Here is a 24500-nt window from a genome sequence, read left to right on the forward strand (position 1 = left end):
AGCTCCAGCTGGCAGCAGTGTACTAAGGCTGCTGGAGTTTCCCAAGAGCCCAGGACTTTGATCCCTGACTCCAGGGAACCTGCACTCCAATGACACCTCCACACAGACAACGCAACCCAGCAAGGGGCAAATGCCGGTTGCATCTCCTCACCAAAATTTGAAAGGTAAGGGGGGTCAATTACACATCAGAACCACACTTTATGTCAATAACATTTTACTACACATTTTATTACATCAATGGCTTGAAAAAATTTTATTTGATGTCAGCAAACATTGGAAATCATAGAAAAATGAATTATGTAGAATTTCACAAAGGAATTTACCCCACTATAATTCCTCATACAGTAAAATAATCCAAAACCAAATGTTACTTTTCAGTGGCTAAGCAGTTTTATAATGCTATGAACATTCATCACAGTAAGTGTGCTGAATAATAGAAAACAGGCAAAAAAGACATTTAAAATATTACTTACAACAGCATTATTACAACATACTTTCTTTAAAATCCCAACGAGTATTTAATCACTTCAAAAGCTATACAGCATTTCCATTATATTTGCAAACTTAACCTTATACATCTTTTAAAATCTTGAAAAAACTTCTTTTAAGCAATCTATAAGCAGTTAACAAAATTGATAAAATCTACATAATGGAATACTATACACTCCAGTATAAATCTTATTTTAGGAGAATATGAATGTAAACACTCATTATTATACAACATGCATAGACTATACTGACCTTCCATCTTCTGAACTGTAACTTTCACTGCAATTGTGCTTTACTATCAACAGGAAAAGCTGCATTAATCCAGGGAGTGGCAGAAAGTATTTGCTTTAGGGGCATTGCACAAGATCACTAGATTTTTTACTTGCTGAAGACAAGCTGGAGCTAATAAAATAATTTTTCACTTTTTTTTTTTGTAGACAGTAAGTATCAGGCCACTCATTGCTGAATGGGCTGTGCACAACTCTATACCAATTGGAAAAACACGCATTATCAAAAGAAATCTCCTCCGGTATTTTTGCATTTTGTTGACTTGGAGACTTTTGTTCACAAATCCAGTGATCGAGTTAGTGTAATGCACTGTTTGGCTCATATTTGGTGTGCAAGAATACCAACAGCATATTAGCGATTTCAGAGAATAAAAACTGAAATTTAAAGTGACAATGAGCATATTTTAATACATAATGTTTCTGATGTATTTGTACAGGAAAGAAAAATGTTTGTCGGGACATTGCTTTAAGAGAGTAAGAGTTTCACTCTTATTTTAACTATTAAAAAAGTGTTCTAGTGGATATTCATGGGGTCTTCCTGGTTGCAAACTTGTAAAAATATATTAAGAAATCATTATCCCCATTGGTATTAAATATATTGAGACACAACCATTGTGGTTGCATTACCAGTTATGGCTACTATGGTCTTAAGCATCTGATTGTACATTGTTGCTATACTGTTAAGCACAACTGAGGCGTGTATTTTTTTCCCTTGGTTATAAGATTAAATTACAAAAATTGATCACTGTTTCAAACCAGTTAAACACGAATATTCAAGTAACAAGGTTGTTTTAATGGATAAGTGAAAAAAGAAGTTACCTAGCACTTTACACAACTACATAAAAATTAAATAGAACAAATGAAATTTGTTTATGCATATGCAATACACTTTTATATCTTTAAGATTTCTAAAACTAAAACTTAAACTATCATTTGCTTTAACGATACCATATTTTGCACAATAACTTATACTTAGGAGAAATAATTTCCCATTTTCCACAAAATATATATAATTATGACATTCACATTGATAGTTTAAGAAACAAAATTTAAGTGAATATTCTATCTTATGCAGTTATCTTTGTGGACCCTTCTAGTCAGAATGCAACCAGTTGATGTTTCTAATGCTTGACCCATTTAAAAGAAGAAAAAGAGGGTCTTCACCTAAACAAGATCAAACCATTTCAAAAGCTAAAATGATTTTATCGCATTTAAAAACATAGTTCAAGAGAACGTAAAAAACTAAACCTTTAAAATACAGTGCTATTATATTGCATGTATCAACTACAATAAGATAGCAGTCAACTGAAAAGTAATTAAACAACTTTTTTCTTCCTAATATCACGAATTATACATGTTTCCCCCTACCCCTTGGGGATGAAGCCAAAACACAACTTTTCTGATCATAAGATGGACAGATTTGAGGGCAAAAACCAATAGAAAGTCCTCACAGGTAACTAACTCTCCAGCAGAAGCCTCTCCTGACGAGTCCCCCCAGCTGGGATGCAGGTTCCACAACATTCCCACACTGGTGAGGACCTGTCTCCATGCATTGGTACCAGCAGGAGGTTTAATACTAGAGTGTTTCTAATGAGCAGCATTGCTTTACACAACTGTCAACTGGATTCACAGTGCTATTTGCCCGGTCTTTAATCCTAATTCACACACTGGCTAACAACTAGCATCCTTTCCCACAGGAGACTCCCAACTCCAACTGGCACAGGTCTGAAGGAACATCTGAACCACAATCACAGAGCTCCCAGTTCACAGCAACAGCTGTAGAGACACAAACATCAATACAAAGGATAGGGAATAGCTCCCTTCCATACTCCCATCACCTCGTAGGATCTCTCTGGAGCTACTAGAATGGAACTGCTCAGAAACAGCTGCCAGGTTTCTGAAACAGGCCCTTTGTGGGCTCCATGCTCCAGCATGCCCTAGGAAATCCCTATCTGCTCTGTGCCTGTGTGTCATTGCTCAGTTTCTGATGTTGAATTACTCTCCTCACACAAGGCCCAAGGGGAAGGACTTTCCTTGGGCTGTGTCCACACTGCAGGAGGTGCACAGAGCTGGCTCTATTACCCAGCTGGTATCAGCCTGCCTCACTCAGGTACAGAGAGCAGAGCCACTACAGCACACAACACGGCACAGCCCAGCAGCTAAACATCAGCACCAAGGACGGGGCTCAACTATGAGCTGCAGCACCTCAGCTGCAGGCCAGGCCACGGACTAGTTCATTTCAGGTTGTGTTAAGAAAGGCTGGTGCTGTACATCACTGTGTGCCATCTTGGCTTGAACCCTCTGCAGAGGAAGAGAAGCAAAAAAGGTCCTTTTTTCCACCTGGTGGTTTCTTTCAACACCATTAAATTAACCATTTTTAAATGCTTTGTGACTAGTGTTATTTTGCAGCTTTCCACTGGACAAGAAGTAATAATGCTGCTTCTAGTTTCTCTGAACACTGTCTGCTCGGCAGTCAGCAACTACCTTGTTCAAGGTGCAAAGTCCTCAGACAGGACTTCCAAGAACAGCTCCAGTTCAAGCCAGGTCATCCGAGCAGAGGGCTGGGATTTGAAAGCTGCATGCACCAAGTATTTGGAAAAGCACCTCTTAGATTTTAAATTGCATATTTTGGTTCAGAACATGAAAGCGATGTGTGCTTCAGAAGGGTTAAAATGGCCAATGAAAATTAACCCGGTTCTTCTCCATTAAACTTCCAAGAGATCAAAAACTCCTGAAGGTTGAATTTTGTGCTCCAACCCTCATCCAGACTTCCAGTGGGAGAAGCAGTTTGATGTCTTTGGCAAACAGCGCTCTGAAGAGAAATGAGACACTGGGACAGAAAGTGACCTATGGTAGCCAAATGTAAAAAGGCACATATTCCCCAAAGGTGAGGCACCAGAGGAAGTTTGTTTTGACTTAATCCCGCAGAGGATCAGGAAAAAGAAAGTTGTGTAGCACTCATTTAACAAGTTACAATGCAAATGCTGAATGCCAGGGGTTAAATAGCGTATCAAACAGTTTCAGGTTACGTATTCCCTTTTGCACTAAATAAAAGCCATTAAAATATACAGGAATAAAATGCTCAATTAGGGAGCTTTCTATGAAGCAAGAACACACAAATACAGTGGAAGGAATTGCACAAACCAGAAGTGTAATGAGTTACATCTACAACCTTGGACTGACCAAACCTTAGAAATAACATTTCCTATCACTTTGCATTATTCAAGATTGTTTGTTAACATGTCCTGTCACGGCAGAACAAACCTGACACTGCTGGCATGTGCACAGGCCTCTCCTTTATAGAAAGCTCACTAACAATAGTGTCATCGTAAGAATACACAGGAAGCGGAGACCACAAGGCCATGCAGCAATACATACTTATACCCTATGGACCAAGTATTATAAGAACTCCTAATGTGTAGAGTTACTGTGGGGCTGCTAAGGAGCTCCTTGTTTTGCAGGTTGGTCAAAAATTTATAGGTGTTACTGGTTCTAGAAGTCCCCATGCTTAAGCATGATGTTGATGAAATGGAGAGCTGAGCTACCTGGGTGCTTTTGAAAGAAAGTGGAGGCAGTATGGAGGAATGAGGGGAGATTAAGGCAGATGTAGCACAGGACTGGAAGCGTTTGCCTTTTTTTTGGTAATAGCTGCTTGTCCACAGATATGATGCAGATGGCTGTCTGAGGTTTGCTAATACCTGATATCCTGGATAACACAGTAGTCAACACAAATTGTTCTAGGCTACAGCACCTTCTCACGAAGCAGATGCATATCTGACATCAAGAACAGAAGTAGCCTGGAGGGAAGGGGAAAGGGGGGAGAAAAAGGAGATGTTTAGTTTAAAATGAATACACAATAGGCTTTCTTGCATCTCCAAACTTCACCTCACATCCACGGTACTAAAAGCGACTAAACAGACAACCCTGGCAAATAGGAAGAATTGCAGCAGCTTTCCCTGTTTTGAGGCACACTGGGATTTGTTGTTGGGAATTTAAACGTACAGGAATTAACACTGGAGTTGCAGCTGCTTTATAATCAGTAGTCTCACCTTCCTCCTTCAAAAATAGGGAACTGTAGCCACTTGCTATGGAAAAGCCCAGAGCCCTGATGAAGCTTTCACCAGGCTGGTGGCCAGACAGCTAAGGCATGCCAGGGGAGAAAGCACCCAAGGGACTTCAGTGTTAGGCCAGCAAAGTCTTCTCCTGGCTGCTGCAAATTCCCCCTGACTTGACCAGATGCCACCTGTGTAAGTGCCCTCAGGAGCAGGCATCAGCCATGCAGTACTGTGCAGCTCAGGAGGGACTGGGAAACCTGCTCCTAGGCCACACAGATCACTTATGGGATAATCCCAATGACATATCACCTTGCCCCTGGAACTGCTGAGACAGGCACCCAGTCAGCACAGTGCTTATGTTATTTCTGAAGGTATGAGCACTGCATTTATAGCCAGTCTGAGAGGCAAGGTTTGATGTGCTCAGAGAGCATGGTGGCCACTAGATATCCACTGTGGGACAGCTTTGTGTCCCTCAAACCGGGACACTTCCGTATGTGTTTTTATAAACAACTGCAGGTTTGGTAGTTAAAATCCCCTCTATGCTGCCAGTCATGACATGTAAGTTCTCCTACTGTCCAGAACAGGCCTCATCAAGACCCACAAGCCACACGGGGCTAGGCGTATGTGGTCTGCCACAGCTGGCAGCTCACTGCCACCCTGCCTAGCTCCCGTCTGTGTCAGCCTGGTGCAGGCAGGCTCTGCCCTCATCCCCACAGTATTGCAGGGCACTGAGCTGCCTGACTTTCACAACAGCTGCTGTTTCTCCAGGCTTTGCAACCATTTCCACCAGACTGTTGTTTTGGTCTGGTTCCCACCACTCAGCACTTGTTCTGCTCCAGACTGGGCACTTTCCATCACTAGTTTCGGGGATCCCAACAGCTGCTCTAGCAGTAATTTTACCAGACCTTGCCATCATGCCTCCACTCTCCCTGCTCCTCCTCTGCTAACTCTTTTGGGATCCTCACTGCTCCAGTACCCTCACACTTGGCCACATCAGCCCACTCCAGTTCCTGCTGCAGCCATTTTTTCTTATGTCAGGCAAGACTCACCTGTTTTGACCTTAACTGTCAGGAACAAGGGTGTATTTGAAGCTAGGGAGAATCTCAGAGGGCGCAGAGAAGAAAAGCTCTGCATTGCCAACAGATACAACTCTACTGATGACAGGAAAAGGCAGTGACATGAGCCATCTATCTTTCAAATTGGTGGCTCTACCTCTCAATTCTGGAAGAATGGGACAATTTCACTCACACCCTCCTGAGAAGTCGAGTTTTCTGAGTTTGATTTTATTTACCTTTGGATCTAGTTCCCAAATATAAGCATCTTTGAATTACATGTTATTAGGATTTGTGAAGCAGTGGAGTTCTGCTTTTTGAATGTCTGAAGGACAAGGTATGGGTGACCCACCCTTAATCAGACCAACAAAGATATACAGTACTCTGAGAAGTCTTTACTCCCAAATTCGCCCTATGTTTTTGACTGTGCTTGCATTTAAGAGACATGGCTTGTGCACCAAGTTGTCTTACAAATTAGGCCAAAGGAAGTCCTTGACATTTTTAACACACAAGCCTCTACTGGGGTTTTTCTTTGCAAGATCGTGTTGATACTACATTTTTGTAACTCACTTTCATATTTAAACATTCTACAGTCCCTTAGTTAACTTTAAGCATACATGGCCTTTGGAGAAGTGTTAACTCCATGAAGATCCATCACGGAGATGCTGTTTCTAAAATGTCTGTCTTCACAGAAACTGTCGTAAAAATCATGGAAACTTTGTCTTTAGGTAATTCCAGAGTGAAGAGTTTCACACACTCATCTTGTTTATAGGTTTCTTCCCTTCCCTCGAGTGAAGCCACTCAATCATAAAAAATGAAAGAGCAAGTTTTGGCTCAGAAGACTGTAGGGTCCCACAAAGCCAAACCTAGAACAGTTGGGAGAACTGAGTGCAGGGAAAACATCCAAGTGAGATAAAGATGTATGGGGTTTCAGCAGCAAGAGGCATTAAAATCTCCTTGTTCTGATGAGATACAGATACTGTCAGAGGGCTGCAAACCAACTGTTCTCTTTCTGCTTTCGTACATGCCTGGAATTCCCAATTCCCAAAATCAGTACTGGAATGTGTATATCCAGAGGAAGTGAAATATGCTCAGATTGAAGACTGTAAAAAATTTGCAAAGACTGTATGTGTATATATGTGTATATATATATACACACACATCTATCCGAACTGAGCTCAGATCAGGAATTTTATGTTACTTTTAAACTGGATTTACCTCATCTTCCTCTTCAGACATCTTAGTGGAATTATCAGGGGATTTTACAGGCTTCTGGCTATTGGTTCCATTTGTCTCCTCTTTGCCGTGCTCTGCCTCCCACTCCTGTAGGACTTCATCTATGTTGAAACGACGTCGATAATTTACAAAAAAGTTTTTCACTTGCACCACAGATTTGTTTCCAATCACATCAGAGATTGCCTGAAAGTCTCGGCCATATTTTCTGATTGCTGGAAGCGACAAAAAGAAAACCAAAAGCAATGTGTTATTTCCACTAAGATCACAAATCAGGCTCAAGTCACAGCATAAGGATCCAAAGCTGAACCTTCTGTCAAGGTTTCAAGCCTTTTTCAGATTAATCCAGGAAAAAAGAAGTCTAAATGGGGCAAGAGACACAGCTAAGACCAGCCCTGGAGAAGAGAAGAAAATAAAGGTTTAGTAAAAGATGGGTAGAGTCAAATCTACAAGACCTGTGTAAATCTGCCTGTACTGCTTGAAAAGTTACACAAGAAGACAGCATAGCAGTGATTCCAGCAGAGTTTCATTTTCTGAAAGCTTAGACAAGCAGACATTATTTGCAAATATTCATATGATGAAATTTATACTGCCCAGGGAGGGGAAGGGGGAATATTTTTGCCTTGTTCAAATACATTCTTGGTGCATTAGTACACAGCAATGTCAAAATCCTTCATTAGCCATTGAAAGGAAACTCAGCCCTGAAATACAGCAAAGTTTTGACCATCAACAATTGAAGTACAAAAAAACTTGCAGTGCCATACCTTGCACAGCAAGAAGCTGCTCATCTGTGGTCCAACGTGCATTAAATTTCTGGACGACCTAGACAGTAAAAAAAAAAAAAAAAATAAAAATTAGGTAACTTCATTTATGTACCTTCACTTGTATCTGAGCTCTTAAAAACCCCTCAAAAGTGCAAAAAAGAATTGTTAGTCAAAGTATATAATTCCTTTAGTAGGAATGACATTTTCAGCATAAAGAACTGCATATGGCATCCATTCAGTTAACTGTGACATACACTGTGCCTGTAAGTCATGGTAACAAAAGAAGATAGGGAAGGGTCTGAGCAGATAACTAAGAGCCACACTCTTCCAAAGCACCTACTTGTTTTTATCACAGACACCTTCTGTAATCTGGGTCAAATTACTTCCAGCATGAGGTACCAGCATTGGAGGGAACACAGAGAAAGCCCCAAGTGCCCAAAGAAAGATGGGCCGTTAATATCCTCTTCCACATTTCTCAGCATTTAGAGCAAAGCAACTACCTCTCTCACAAGGGCATATAGATATAGCACTGACAAATCATGATCTATCTGGGATACCTGTACTTCTGTTAGAAGCAACTTTCACAAGTTTCAATTTAAACACTGCTTCTTACTTTCTTCTCATCTCCCATTTCCATTACACATCAGTGAATATGGTAAAGGACCTGAGTCACATTGACAACCAACAGGACATTGGTCCTACTTTACTGGAAACCACTAGCCATGGTATGTAAACACAGATTAGCATTTATCTTCACAATAAACAAGGGTCAGAAAACAATCTTACCTCTGGAAGTCTGTATTGTTCTATACCACCTTCAAGTTTTTCTTTGAGCGCGCTGTTTGTCTGTTTGATATTCTGAATCTGAAAAGAAAGTTTCATTCCTTTAAAAAGGATTAAAACATATCTTTGGACAAGCCTTTTTTCTAGCAGCCTCAGCAGGAACCCCACAAACTCAGCCTTTCCAAAAGGAAGTGTGTGGAAAGCAGGAGTAGCTGGTGAATCAGGAGATCCCATTTAATTTATTCTCTGCTGTTTGCAAGTTATTTGGAGCACGAACTGCCCCAACTTTGAGGTCTGTATAAAGACCAGTATGAGAAGAAAGACCCCGTTTGCAGCAAGTAATGAATCAAAGACTGCTAGAGAGTTTCACTTCTCCCAGAGTGCCAAAAAAAGGCTTCAGGCCAAAATACCAGTTCTATAAAGTTTAATAAAGAGCTTGAGACAGATCTCTGCTTTAGAAAGAGTAAAAATGCTCAGATCTAGGCAACATACTCATGTAGTAAACCTGTCTTTAATCACAGATATTTGAAAAACATTTGTTTAAAAGGCAGATCCATGAGGGAAGCAAAAGGTATACAGGAAAGTTTGTATGATGCCTGTTTAAGAAAGACTAAACCATATCTGCCTCTTCTAAAAGTACCATATGAAAAAGCAAAGGAAACCAGCTGCTGCAGATGGAAATCGGATACTGCTGAAACTAATGTCACCTGAGGAAAGTTCACAGTTAAAACCAAAGGAACTCTGAACTGCAAGAAACAGCAAGTGCCAACAAGTGTTCCTTCGAGTCCCCGCTGTGAACTTCTCCTTGCTTTTAGGTATAAAATAGGTTGGCCTAAAGAACTACAACATGAGATGTAAAACCCAGGGCTGCATTAGTTCAGAGCACAGAACTAGCAGCTTGTCAACTAAGCCACATAACAATACACATCATCACTGCCAAGCCACAAATTCCTGCCAGCTTCACAGACTGAAACAGGCCTTACCACCAAAACCAGCCCATCCATACCCCAATCCATACCTGTCGTTTGATTGAGACTAATTCCATGTCCAGTTGTCTGAGTACAGTGGTAGCAGCTGTTGCATTGGCAGAAACAGCCTCCACATCTTCCTGGGAAAGGAACATTCCTTTGGGAGGTTTCCTCTTTGCTCTGTTTTTGGCCTGCGTACTGTGCTTCTCCTTCTTCACCTGAGGGACAGTTTCAGCAGGTGGCACCTGGCAGAGAGCAGTCATTTTATAAAACTAGATGATCTTTAAAGGTCCCTTCCAGCTCAAACCATCCTATGATTCTGTGACTTTTAGCCATCAAAGACTGGAGAACAACAAAGCTACTTTGCAGACAGGAAGACATTTTTTGCTTTAAGTGGCGTGTCATACAAACACTGTCTTGTACAAATCTCTCCTTTCTTCTAGGCAGCTTTCAGTATTTACAGAGATACTGATTGTCATCTCTGCCCATTCTCATTTTGGGAGGCAGATGCACAATTTTGCAGCAGTTAAATGTTCTCCTTATTTTGAAACCTCCAAAACCTCTCTTTTTGCTTTCATCACCAGGCCTGAAGATACCATTTTAACTGAACTCCAGAATGAAACAAAGTAGAGTTTGCAGACAGGGGAAGAACACAACTAGAACAGTTTACCGAGATTTGTATTATTACAAGTCAGACAGGAAAAGGAATAAATCAAATTTATTTAAAGGCAAAGGATAAAGGAGTGAGATGACTACAGAGCAATTCTTAGATTGTTACACCATTCATTGGAAGACAAGTTTTCTTGCATAGCACTTGTATATCAACTGTTCCATTAAACTGATGCAGTTTTGCCTAAAATAAAATTTAAGTCTCTTCTGGAAAAACAAGTATTTCACAGACCACTTATTATTTTTATCCCTTACATTTAAAGCAAAGAATTTAGCACACACCTCTAACAGAGAGATTAGCCAGAACACTACACTACACATCCTTCAAGAGCACATCTGATTCTAAAAACCAAAACCATTTCTTCCAGAAGTTATTTTCAACATGCAACTCATAACTAAGATTTACTACCCAGTGACTGGAGCCTGGCCAAGAACACAGAACAGAAGAAGGGTGGCAGGGAAAGAAAAAGCAGAGAAGGGAGGCTGAATACTCTACTTGATCACTGCCAGCTTTAAACACATTGGCTTCATTTAGAGCTATTGTTCCCCTCCTAATTTGCAGCTACGTGCAGTTTCTACAGAGTTTGTGACATTTGCTCATTAGTGAACATTAAATGTTAACATTTGAAACCACACAAGGCTGAGGACCAACCCCATGTAAGCATGAGGTTCTGACTCCCGAAGTCCAGAGGGCTCCTCCACAGATGTCAGCAGACAAAAGCTTGCACCCTCTTCATGGGCACAACAGCCAGAGCCACATAACAGCAGTAATGTGGACAATTGCCTGTTCTCAACCTTCTTGTTCCATCGATTAGTGCAAAGTATTCCATGAGATACAATGCCAAAGGCAAGCCCAGAAGCAAGAGGTAACTATTGCTATGGCAGGATGGATACTCCTGTTTCTTTTTGCAGAAGGGAGTGGTGAGCAGGGGAAAGCAAAGTGGTTTATCTACGAGCGAGGTAAGCTCTGTACCCTGCTTCAGAAGTGAGCACTTTGATAACTGAGCCAGGTAAATTATTCAACATGGATAGGCATTTCAGATCTACTCCTATTTCATTTGCATACACAATTTCACAGGACCACACAGCAATAACTCACTACAGGTTCAGGTTGTAGGTTGACCAACATGCAATTCCCACAGTGCAAACACCCTAGAAGCCTCAACATTAAGGAAAAATGAAAGCATTTTTAAATGACTGTTTTACACAGTTCAAAAAATGCAAAACTCTTTTGTGTTGGGGACAAGAAGCCAGAGCTCCAGCAGAACAGTTTTTGATGGCTCCAAATGCCTCTAGGATCCAGCAAAAATTTGAATATCTACTCTTTCTTGGAAACTCTTGCTTTCCTGGTCACACACACCCCTCTTTAGAATTAAATAAAGTAATGAAAACCAGAAAGAATTAAAATGCAGGGATTTAACAGTGCTCCTCTGTTTATTTAGGTATTGCCACTGCTATCCAGTGCACTTCAGTCTTACAAACCCCTTAATACAAAGTTCCCTTCCTCAGATTTCACTCTGGGAGAAGAAAAGACCAAGCTATCTCAAGCCATGTAAAAGCAGAGGATGAAATGGGAGGCATTTCCAGGAACAGGGAAGATATGGAGAAAGCAGTTCTAGGTCATGACCTCAGTATTACAGAGTTACTATCTGAGGAAATCCGAACAGTTGCACTAACACTGAAAGTAAAAAGGGAAGATTCCTCCTCCAGTGATCCCCAAAAGAGGAAAGAGATGAGAGATTTCAGATACTCTGAGAAATCCCAGTATTACTGGGCAAGTCATATAGTAACCAACATGTCTCAGAGACCCAAAAAACACCTCTGAGCCGTTGGGACAAGGAGGTTCTTTACGGTAAGAGTCCTGAGCTGCTGACACATCACCAGCCCTGCACATCTGACCATGTCATTAAAAGAAACACAGTGACCAAGAACGACCTTATTGCCCCCTCCTGGATACCTGCTCTCTCTCAAGGCATTTCCATCAGCCCCAGGTGCAGGTATTGTAAAATCAGAATCATAAAATCATTGTTGGAAAGATTGTTGGAAAAGTTGGAAAAGACCTCCAGGATCTTCAAGTCAAACCTCTGACCGAACACTACCATGACAACTAAACCATAACACTACGAGCCACATTCACTCGTTTCTCCAACACCTCCAGGGCTGGTGACTCCACTACCTCCCTGGGCAACCCATTTCAACGCTTAACAACCCTTTCAGTGAAAAAATTCTTCCTGATGTCCAGCCTGAACCTCCCCTGGCACAGCTTAAGGCCATGCCCTCTTGTCCTGTCATTAGTTGCCTGGGAGAAGAGGCCAACCCCCGTCCTGCTACAACCTCCTTTCAGGTAGTTGTAGAGAGTGATAAGGTCTCCCACAGGCTTCCTCTTCTCCAGGCTAAACAACCTCAGCTAAACTCTTAACAGGCTGTGAAAGCTGTTGGCTTCATTTTGCCCTCCAGTACAACCCCTGACCAGAAGAGCCCCCACCAGGCTGCCTGACACTGCACACACAGCCAGACTGCACATGCTGCACGAGTTTCAGCTCAGCAGGAGTGCCATGGCCTGCATCAGTGTGACAGGGAGGGCACACAGCCTCCTCCCACACAATATTTTCTACAAAAATGCCTTGATGGCAACTATTAGACATCTGATCTGGTTTGGTCTTACAACAGAAAGTTGGCAAAGAACTACCTTTCCCTCTTCTGCAGCAAATTCAGGGCATGTCAGCATTGGTAGGGAAGGAAGCAATAACAGGGGGGGGGATTGAAGGGAGCTCTTTTACAGATGCAAGCTTTCGAAGAGCTTACAAAGAAATCTAAACTTGAAAATTTATTAAAATATTGGGAAATAGGACAACACTATTATTTACAAGACACTGGAGAGTTGCAGTATGCAGCTGCAACTTAGCCAAGTGAGAACCCTTCCTCTTTGGCTGTTGCTGAAGCTTCAGCAGTTTCTTGTAAGGATGAATGCAAATGGCTTCACATCCACTCTGCTTCTAGACAGACATCAAGGGTGCTGGCCCTTTCAGTGGAAGCAACAGTTAGGCTTTTCTGGAAAGTCTAGAGAGCACCCTGGCACAGGCAAAGAACAGATGGGAATGTTGCAATTTTTCAGTTATTTCCATTAAAAATAATTTGTTGGAGAAATTAATCTCTCTGACAGTGGCTGACAAAACAGCTGCTCTAGGACTTTGTTTTTGCCTCAGTTAGATCAGCTTTTTAAATATTTCTAGTGGATTTTCCCGACATATAACCTTTAAAGGAATTTAAAAAAGGAAATAGAATGTCCGTGGGAGAGAAATTAGGCTACAAGAAATCAGGAAAGGGAACTACTTCAAGGAGAGATGGCCTTAGGGTAAGCATCTTTCTCACTCACGCATACAACCCACGCTGCAGCTGAAAAGCAAGGTGCTTTCATTTAGTAGCAGATAACCTGCAGGTTACAGACATGAAATATATGCTTCCTGGTTAAGCATCACAGACTAGGTTTTCAAAACTGTTATATCTGTGTGGCTATTTTCATCCAGAACTCTATGCCCACTTCAACTGCTTCATTTTAAGTGAGATGCAAGTACTGCACTTCAAGTAGACAAAATATTCTGCACATAACAGATAAAGGCCCCTCTGCCACACAAAATGAACTGGTTACAAAAAACACCTCCTTTTCACCAATGGAGTTGCAATCCTGGTGCAACTGAAATCCTCAGAACTACTGCTGGGAATTTCAGTACATCAGGAATTTACCTCAGAATCTAAGCTGTAGATAAACACGCTCTTGATGGTCTACCTAGAACAAAAGGCTGTCTTCTCCCCTTCCAAGCCATCTTAATGGGGAGATGTGCTTCTACTCCATCTCCACGCAGTTAGATTGATTTAAACCATCACTGAAGGTGGTTTAAGCTAACACACCCAAAGAGAGAATCAAAGAGACTGGAAACAATCACAGACTACATAATCATGGGACGGTAAAGTCTGAAATTTTCCCAGTTCCATCCATAATAACTTATCTAAACTTGTCTTGATCTAAGAATAATTCTGAAGACAATTCTTTTCTTGTATGACAACTATACAAAGCACAAAAAGAAAATTACATACTGTCAGCTTCTACATGAAGTAGCTAGTAAGTAAACACTTTCATTTGTACAGAAATAAGAAAAAGAATTATACCTCCTTTTTGCTCTCCTTGTTTTGTTCAACTTCAATGTCAATTGGGTTATTTCCATTTGCTTCCTCCATTTCATCCTCACTGGAAGATAAAAGCAAACAGTACTGTATTAGTTTGTGAGACTCTCTTTTTCTATAAATAGCATGCTAAAACAAATGCATGGATGCAATATCAAGTCCAGTAGCTTTCCTTAGTTTTATTCCCAGGATGTGGGGTTTTTTAGAGGGTTGCAGGTATCTTTGGGTTTCTTTGGCTTTGGTTTAAGTCAATAAATTCTTAACTGTGAAGATAGTACATACAGGATAACTTCTCAGTAGTGTACTTGGGCAAAGTAAGTCTGCACAGAGATATGAAATTAATTCCACAAGTTATCTTTTAAAGAACACGGGACACTGAGCATTTTAACTTTAGGCAAACTGACAGAAAGAAGACTGAGAAATACAGCAAGTAGCTAAAACTTGGATTTCATAGAACTCCTTAACATTTTGCAAAACAGACATGCACAAGATGAGCTCCCTCAAGAACAAGCATAAAAAATGTTTGGTTGTTTTGTTTTTTCTTCAGTGACAGCTTTACATTTTATTTTCCCTTGGAAAAGAAAAAGACTATCAGTTACAGAATAATAATAGGCATGAAATTGGGGCCATATTGAAAGTGACCCTGGCACACCTGTCCAGTTTAGCTTCATTGGAATTTTAATCAGACATTAAATCAAATGTATTTCCACCATTTAGAATTTTTGTACTGTACACAACTAAAGTTAATTGCACCATTTGAGATGATGCCCAGAAACAGAAGAAATAAGCTGATCTAATCCAAGCTTTTTACTTTTTTTTTTTTTTAATCAAAAAAATAAACCTATTTTGTCAAGTCAAACTTTATAGCCTGGGCTGAGGAACCATCAGTTGGTGCAGGTGTGCCACAGCTTCAGTGCAGGGCAGAGCTGTACTACAGTGCTGGAGCCAACAGGGTACTGCTCGTGGCTGGCTCCCTGCTGCAGCCACATCTCAAGGAGGAACGGACTGCCAGGTGGCTTGGGCTGGCATCCCTCTCCACAAGAGCAGTCACTTATTCAAGCCACTTCTGCTCTCCCAAGCTGCCTGGCTCACCAGCTGATTCACAGGGCATTTAGTCTGAGTAATCACAATTCCAGGGAATAAACTCCCAAGCATCCCCTCCCAGAGCTGAACACGCAAAGCCCCTCACACACTACTAAGAACAGCTACTGAAAACCTAGTTCTAAATGCACTGGGAGTTATTTTAGCAACAACCTGAGGAGTTGGGGAATTTCCCTGCCTAGCCACAAAAGAGATACAGAGGTATTTGAGTGAGATACCTCAGACTGCCTCTTCTCTTAACCCTATCTCTGAAAGAACTTCCTTGTGTTCTCACCTAGGTTCAGATTTCAGCCTTTCTACAACAGTCAAGTCCCACAGCCTTTGCTGTGCTGATAGTTTGATCCTGTATTCTAGCATGTTCTCTAGACATGAGCTAGACCAAAACCCACCCACTCATTTCTGCAGTTTTAGACACTGATCACTATAACCAAAGAGTACTTCTGCAGTTCTGCCAGCACCGAATGGCACAGTACAACCTGAAAATCCAGGCACCCTGAACTCACCGAGTGTGGATTCCACACCCCACACAGCTGCACTGACAACTCCTTTGCGGGTGTAGGGTTTGACTATTTTATGTAATGGAGGGGAAGAATGGAAATCAAAAATCAAGTTGATGGTCTTGTGCTTAGCTTGCTACAGATGTAAACCAAATATGCATTTCCAATCCAGCTGCTTTCCTCAAAGGTTACAAAATTGCAGCACATGACAGCCCATACAGTTCTTTCCCAATCACCAGATGGTCTGAGGTGCTGCTTTTCCTACCAAACAGGCATAGGTACCTGAGAGGTGCATTTCCAAATTGCAGTAATTTCATTTATGAGCACAGAACAAAAACAGAGGAGGTAGTATGAAAAGACCCCAAAATTACATAGTATGACACAAACAAATACTCCTTATAAAAGATTCCATGCCCCCCATAAATTAGTAGGAAAACTAAAACTAAAACCAAACCAAACCAAAATAAATAAATAAATAAACCCCATCAGGATGGGGAGAAGAAAAATAGACAGCCTTTGCAGAGAAAAGAAAGGAACAGAGTGGAAAAAGAGACTCAAGTCAAAGAAAGTCAACCAAATACTGGACAAGTTGGCTGGCAGTATTCTCCCTGGCCCTGCCTGTTAAGTAAGTATTGTTGACCTAATGGAGAGATGGGAGAGGTTGAGTGAGTCATTGGTGTAGAACAGCTCAACCCTAGAAACACGTTTCTTCCCCCTTCCCAAACAGAGCTTGCTCATATGCACTGGAGCCAGCAAAGAGCTCCTTGGGAAGTGCAGCAACTCCTTTGAGGGAAAAACTTTTGCAGAATTGTGCCCTATTATATTAGAAGTCTTCCAAAGCCAGGAACAACTCAAGTTTGGTCTGCAAAGACATTAACTGCATTTTAGAGCAGGTTGAGAAGGCACTTGCATCAAGCAGATGGAGTTGCTGCTGTTCAGAGGGGTTACTTTCCCCACAGACACGTGAGGTCTCTGCATTTCTGAGGCTCTGTCAGCTCCAGAACTAGGCAAAGTCACCGAGTGGCAGTTCCAACTGTACAGATATTTATAGCAATACACACAAGGCCACTGGCTGCTTTACCTTCAAGGGCTTCCATGGTTATCCAGGAGGGTGAACTTGCAGAAAAAGCAGGGGTCAAGTTCATCTGCTAAACCTCAGTAGCTAGTGACCTCCGAAAACCACCAGCCTCACTCAGATCCCAATGCACCCAGCACTCCTTGGGATACCTCTGCCAGAGAGCTCATCCTGAGTTGCCCTCTGCTACCCTCTTCTCAGTCACTCAAAAACAGAGCCTTAACTTCACCTTTCTTAGGGAACAGCTTGGCCTGACAGCCTTACACTGGTCACAGTTTTCTAAGAGGCAGGGGAGGGTCTGTGTGCATACACACACAGGAGAGAGGTCCTGCACTGGAGCCTGTTCCCAGTATCAGGTGCACATTCTCACTCTGCTGAGCATCACAGAGAGGAAATAAAGGCAGATTTCTAGCTCTTTCATTACTTCCTTTTACCATCCTGCTTATCAGCTTTTCTGGCTCTGCTGACTACAGTGCCAATCAGACTGTAAACAGTTTTAATTTCATTTTCTCCACCCTCACGCAGTATCAGAGAAAAGGTTCTAGAATGGGATGGTAACCAGTGCATTACAGGGCAAGCAGGAATCGCACAATATTGAAAAAGGGAGCACACCCAATTGCCAACAGATTCCTTCTGGCTTTAAGCAAAGCAAAACATGCACAGCAGGGAAGAGGGGTGGGGAAAGGTGTGGTACCAGGAAATGTTTTGGGGAAAATCCTCCATCTAGTTTCTTACAAGCTAACAGGAATCTCTGGGATAGTCTAAAGAAACCAGTGTGCGGCAATACACAGCCTTTCTGCTTGCAAACCTACCTTTCCTCACGTTCCCTTTTTTGTTTACGAGCATGACGGTCCATCACACTAGTTTTAGTCCTTGTCTTCTTCCAGGAGTAGTAAAATTTCACCAGGCTGGCTATTGATTTGTCAGGAAGCTGTAAATTAAACATGTATCCTTTTATATGTTTATATGTAAAGTATTCCCAGGAGTTCATATACAATTGGTCTGGTTTTCTCAAGGAACATCTGATCTCTCTACATTGGATTGTCTCAAAGGCTCAAGCAAGGCAGTTCTGCAGCCTTTCCAAAAATGAGCAATGGCAGAGTGTTTCAGGTTAGTGCCTACTATTCAGGACATCAAAATCTCTGAAGAGTATCTCAGCAAGCCTCCACTCACCAGCCACGTAGCTGGTTCCCTTCAGAGTAGAGGAACAGAGCAAGAGCATATCCACAATGAGGCCTTGAAACTGAGATAACAGTTTTAAAAGCCGACACAGACACGCGTAAACAACTGCAGGAACTGCTGAATTGCAGGCACCATCCCAAGCACATCTTTGATGTTTGGTTAAATAGGTTTATTCACACCATTCACACGATGAAGTCTATTCAAAGGCATCAACAAAGGATGTTTTCAAAAGGTGAAATGTTACTGTATGGTGAACTTACAATACAGAAAAACACAAGTCTCAGAATTAATTTTTTTGGGCCTTTTATACTAATACCATTACCCTGTAGCTATGAATGAAAGGTCTGCCTCCAAAAAGCATAAAACTACATTACAACTAATTCTCTACTTCTGAAACACTCTGCATGGATGTTCTTACACAGGACTTTTAAAAGGTAAAAGTCCAGCCTTTCTTGCTGAATAAAACATGTTTTAGTTAAGTGTCTGATTCAGCTTGGAGGGCAGAACGGGTGGGGCTTGAAACAAAACTGTGAGCAAGAGCCAGATCTCTCTTATTCAGATACTGCAGTTTAAGTCTTCACTTGAGATAAGCCTGGTTCTCAAACTGCAGATTGACTTTAGGTTCTAATAGTGGATCTACCACTCTGGCCCACAGCTGCACACAGAAATCCATCTGTGCTGGCAAAGCACAGGTGCTGTGTCGATGTTGTGTTGCCAATAGCCACGCAACAGGCTGGTATGCTGAAATTAAGAGTTCCACAGAACAAACTCAGGGACAAGGCTGTTCCTGACAAACATCCACTTGGCTACAAATCCGTGCTAAGAGTGCCAAAATATCAGAACTAGCTTCGGTAAATAACGTAACTTGCTCTTCATTCTCTGGCTTTGATGATTTCTCCCCTCAGTTCCAAACTGCATGGGTGTTAATGGGGCAGCATATATAAACCAACTACTAACATGCTCCCGAGTCATTGATTCCTGTCCCCTGCTAAACACAAAGCTTCTTGCCATTTAATTTCTTTCATGCAGGATGGCTTTCCTGGGAGCAACAGTAAAAAAGTATCATTAGCTAGGGAACAGTGCATTAGCTTGGCATCCCTGTGTTGGAATGCACTTCACTGAGGGACAGAGCCATACTCCTGCACATAAACTGAATGGAGAATTTCTTGCTTTAGCATTTAACCAAGCAACAGGATGGGCTTTATGTCCTCTTTTTTTTCCCCAGGACATTCCCCTCCCCCTTTTTTCCGCCCTATATAAAAACAGAGGAATAACAAAGCTTCACGCTTCAAGAGTTCCACAAGTCCAGACTGCCCACAGTTTGTGCAAGCCCTGTCACCTGACCGAAGGGAGTGGGAGACCCTAGGACTCCAAGAACATTTGGAAATGGACATCAGTGAAGGAACATTCAAGGAGGACATGAGGAGAATGAGCCTCTTCCTGCTCTTTCCTTTTGAAAAGGGATCTGGTGGTTTTCCTTCATCCGTGGAAGGCCAAGTCAGCTTTCACTTTTCAGCAGGATCAGCAACACAGACCTTCACATGTGCTTTTAAAGAGGTTGAACAGACAGACTGCAACAGCCTATGCTCACTTCAGAGGGTCACAGTCAATGTAACTGGATCCTGCTGGAACACTTGAGAGGGAGGCACTTTATCGAATGAGACCAAAGAAAAAAGTCTGGTTCCCCACCCAGGTGATAAATTTGAAGACACTCTCAAGATACAATTAATAAAAGTTTTTTACATCCCATCCTCTCCCTCTTTCAAAAGAAAACTGCACACTCCCCTAGCACCTACCTTTCAGGCAGAAATCTACCCCTGAAGTTTTCAATTACAGTTTAAAACAATATCAACAGCAACCAAAATCAAAGGACTGAATGCTTGCAATGATGTATAAACCTCCACCACAGCATCTGCTGATGGTCCCAAATCACATTAAGCACAGACTTCATAGTTAAATAAAATTAATTCCTAAAAAGCAGGCTGTAAGAAAGGAGATCAACTTTGCACAGAGATGATCTTTATTGTGTGTGTGTGGGCACGTGTGTATAGACCATGCCTGAACTCCAGCTGAGACAAACACTATCATGGCACACAGGGGACTGAAAACTGTAATTTCCAACCAAAAAAATTGTACAGTCAAAGTCTATCCTGAACCAGTAAAGCACTTAAGGAAAACATTTCTAGGAGACTCTGGAAACAATATTATTTCTTTCTATTCATGGCAGTATTTTCCCTCTAACATCTCCTCTGGCCTCCCCCAAGAGCATTACACATGCATTCAGCACAATCAGCACTGAAGATGACAGTCCAACTGCCTGTTCTGCTTTTCCACTCCTGTGACACCACTTACCATCTGCTGGATCCTGTGAAAAGTTTTCCCATGGAAACTGAAGGCCTGTTCAAACAAGACCTTGTCTTCCACTGTCCACTCATCTGGGAATGGAGTAAAGTTTGGCAGATCTGCCAAAGACTTCTCAATGTTGTGCTTGTGCCAAAACAGCATCCCAAGGGCCTAGAAATAACACAGACACCAAGGGGACAATTGTAATTGAAAATAATTGTAAAAAGAAACATGACTGGAAAATGGAGAGGGAGAGCTACAACATTTTTCTCAGGCAACACAGCAGGTATAATTTTAATTCACAGCTACATCAGATGCTTTTCTGAGAAACCTGGAATCTGACCCCTACCTAGGCTGTGAAGATCAATCTGAAGTTTATCAAAACCACACAGGTAGTCACATAATAAAGAGAGCAGCAACAGAAAGGTGGGAGAAGAAAACTGAAGAAATTACTCCAGCTTTACACATCATGGTATGCATAGGAAAGCTAAGCAAAGACTTGAGAAGTCTAGGTAAAAATCCAGTTTCTTGTCAGTGCTGAACTCTATTTCCTGACAATCAGAAGGATGGTTTAGTTGACTGGGGTTTCTTATGGTTGTTTAGGGGGTTCTTTCTGAGGGGGAGGGGTAAAAGGGTTAGAGGATGAGAGAAGAACTGGAAGAAGGAGCCTGCACAACCTTGACTTGCTGCTAAAATGTCCCTGGACCAAAGGAAGAATAAATCTCACTCATTTTGGGGGCTGCTCATTTGTTCCCTTGAGAGATGCCTCATTTCACTGCTGCAGTCTCTCATTCTCAGTTCCAAAGACAAAGTACATGTGCTGCACTTCAGCACCTGCAAACCATTCTCCTCCTGCTGCCTCCGAGCACTCACATGCAGCCCCCCCCTCCCAGGGGTGCACAGCCCCTGTGTGCTATGACACATCACTGCCTCTGGCATGCCAGCAACCACTGCAAGTCATTTTGGGAAGGCCTGACTCTACAGAGCTAAAAACCAGCCTTTCAGGATGGCTGTGAAGTGAAAGCAATCCCTAACATGCTGAGTAAAACATAAGAGTAACCTGCTCATCATATGCAAACTCAGCTCAGGTTTCACAGCCATAGTTACCCTCTTCTAGTAGTCTCACCCTGGTTGCTCAGTGTTACAAAATCCCTCCAAATCTGGGGTTTCCCCACTGTGCTTTGCTATGCAAAAAGCAGTTCCTTTATGGGATCTTGTGCCCCTAAGATTATGCAGAGAGCATGCATATAAATGTTAGTGATATCCAAGATCTTGCACGGACCCTACTGGCCTCTCAGTGCTTCCCAGACACCCTCTTCTCCCTTCTGCCACCATGCAGAACAAGTAGTAGTCCTGGTTGCATCAGTCACTCAAGATGTCACAGGAGCCATGCAGCCACTCTGGCAAGCATGGGGCCAAAGGAACTATTTTGCAGTCATGAAGGACTGAGTTTTCTCTCTCCTGACACCCTTTTCAGCTTCAGACACAAGCTGTACCAAATATCCCCATGAGGAAGCAAGGGAAAAACAAGGAGCAAGACATTTTGGGAGGAGGGTAGGGTAGCATTAAATACCACTGAGATGCTAGCGAGGGCTGAGGGGGCAGCTGCTTACACAAAGCAAAAGGTAAACAAAAAGATTTTCCTTACAGGCCTGTTTTAGCAGCAGAGCAATATTCCTCCTCCAGCCCGTGCTGCCCGAGAAGAACTCTGCACTCATACACGGGTAAGTACATAGCTTTCCCAGACTCCTTTGTCCCGGGGTGTCTGACACAGGCTGGCAGGAAAACACGGCTCACAGCCAGACTTACTGTAGTGCTTCCAAAAGCCTGAGACTGCCACAGCTCAGCACAACCACCGACAGCTGTTTGCACCACCAGCTGAAGTGGGCTTGCCTTGCCGGAGCTCACTGGCCTGCAGGAGCCTGTCCTTTGCCTGCCCTCCAGCTGGCAAAGCTGCAGAGACTCCCACCAGCACAGCCCCGAGCCTCCAGCCATCATCCAACGGCAGCAGAGCCAACAGGGCACTCGGCCACAGGAAGGGGACAGAAAAGACAGAGCTGGGAGCTGCACGTGGCACAGATGTGGCTGGCTGGGCTGGACGGGAACAACGCTGGGCAGAGGAGGGCTGGCACACACCCCAGAACCCTGCCAGCTGCTCATCACTCCCTTCAACAGACTGGCACGTCTTAGTCTGCAAAGGGAGGCTTTGGGCAGCAGGCACAGGTGGAAGAATGGGAATCTCCATGCAGTGACTGTCAGACAAGCCACCTGGACAGAGGTCCAAAGAGACCAGCTGTCAGGGGGATGTGTGTGTGGGAGAGGGCTGCCTTGGCCAGCAAAGCCCAGAGACAGTGGCCAATTGCTAAAGCAAGCTCTGACTGGCTTCCAGCTTGTCCACAGTTACTCAGCCAACAGCAACTCTGATGATACCTGCTGAAGACAGAGTGTCCCTTGGTGACACAACAAATCATCCTGATTTGAAAGCCTTGACACTTGTCCCTATAATACAAAATGAATACATGCCTTCCAGAGCAATAGAAGATAGATCCTCTCCAGTTATTTCCTGGAAGTGCCTAGTGTAGTTGTCTAAGAAATCCCAAAGGACCTGGGAAACATTTTTGACTCCAGAGTATTATGTGAGAGTACTACAGTAGGAATGAGAAAATTTTTACAAGTTGCTCAGCCACTTTACATCCTGGTGTGGCAAGTCCTACAACTTCTGTACACAGAGAAGAGGAAAACAGAGAAAAAGACTTCAAGGAATGAGTGGGAGGTCTGTATTTCCAACATTAGAATGAATGCAAATTTCTGCTAGCTAAATTTAAGTTTTTCAACCGACAAGAATTCAGTTGGTTTTTTTGTTGGGTTTTTTGTTTGTTTTGTTTTGTTTTAAATCACAAGCTTAATTTGTATCAGTCTTTTATATCAGTCTATACTCTTAAAACATCACTTCTCCACTAAAACAATGAAACCCATTTCTATTACTCTGAGACCATCTCTCTTGGTAAATATTACCCACAATATCCAATATTAGGGTATACCCATATCAGCTGAAGAGAGTTGCCACCTTTATGTTCATTTTAAGTTCACAGCCTTTTGAAGCCCTCATGTTCCTTTTATTGCTATTTTCTGCTCTTTGAAACTACAATTATCAAGTCTGATCATTCCTGGTTTTGCTGGCTATCTCAATTTCAATGTTCTTGTTCAGCAAGAAGTCTTCTTGAGCATGAGTATCAACCACCGAAAGTCTGACTCAAAGATGACAGCAGTATCATTTAAATAGAAGCCCTTGCCCATCCAAATCATTGGTTTCTATGCTCTGCCTGAACAATTTTATAAATTTTCAAGTTTTCATAGAATCCCTTTGTAGAGACAGTATGTGATTTGACAATTCAGTAAGTCATGAGATCCCCTGCCTTCCCTTTCCGGGCAAGTAGCAGTGCATAAGGAAACTCCAGAGAATTCAGAAAAGTTTCCCAGGCACAGATCTACTCATCTCCCCAACAAGTGTTGAAATCAATGTTAGTTAACACAGGAAAGATTAGTACACAATCCTAGACCACAGGGAGTAAAGGGGAGATCTGCTCCTCAGATCAGGATTCCCATCCCAAGGCTACAGGTACTGGCTAATGTCAGTGACAGCTGGCAAAGTCACCCACCATTACTGCACCGACAGGCAAGGTGTTCATCTATGAAATGCAAAATGATTTGCAACACAGTTTTAAGGTAAATAACTGTAGATATTGGTTCACCTTAGAAAAGCATATGATGGTTCAATAGCTCATTAATAACTGCCAAGACATCCATGAAGCAAGAGATG

At 42.3% G+C, this 24500-nt stretch overlaps 1 protein-coding gene across 1 annotated transcript in view; it reads right to left on the reverse strand.

Moving 5' to 3' along the window:
- Positions 1-224: 224 nt before the first annotated feature.
- The window catches only part of RCOR1 (REST corepressor 1), an 84893-nt gene continuing 60617 nt past the window's right edge, over positions 225-24500 (reverse strand). The window contains exons 5-12 of the mRNA XM_051769528.1: positions 20690-20851; positions 17968-18086; positions 14468-14546; positions 9682-9876; positions 8667-8744; positions 7881-7938; positions 7102-7331; positions 225-4573 (exon numbers count right to left, since the gene is read on the reverse strand). Coding sequence (XP_051625488.1) covers positions 4532-4573; positions 7102-7331; positions 7881-7938; positions 8667-8744; positions 9682-9876; positions 14468-14546; positions 17968-18086; positions 20690-20851 — 963 coding nt within the window. The 3' untranslated portion in view covers positions 225-4531. The remainder of the gene's footprint in view (positions 4574-7101; positions 7332-7880; positions 7939-8666; positions 8745-9681; positions 9877-14467; positions 14547-17967; positions 18087-20689; positions 20852-24500) is intronic.

Source organism: Manacus candei, unplaced genomic scaffold (genome assembly GCF_025592945.1).
Source record: "Manacus candei isolate 608988 ecotype Guabito, Panama unplaced genomic scaffold, ASM2559294v1 h1tg000109l, whole genome shotgun sequence".
NCBI lineage: Eukaryota > Metazoa > Chordata > Aves > Passeriformes > Pipridae > Manacus > Manacus candei.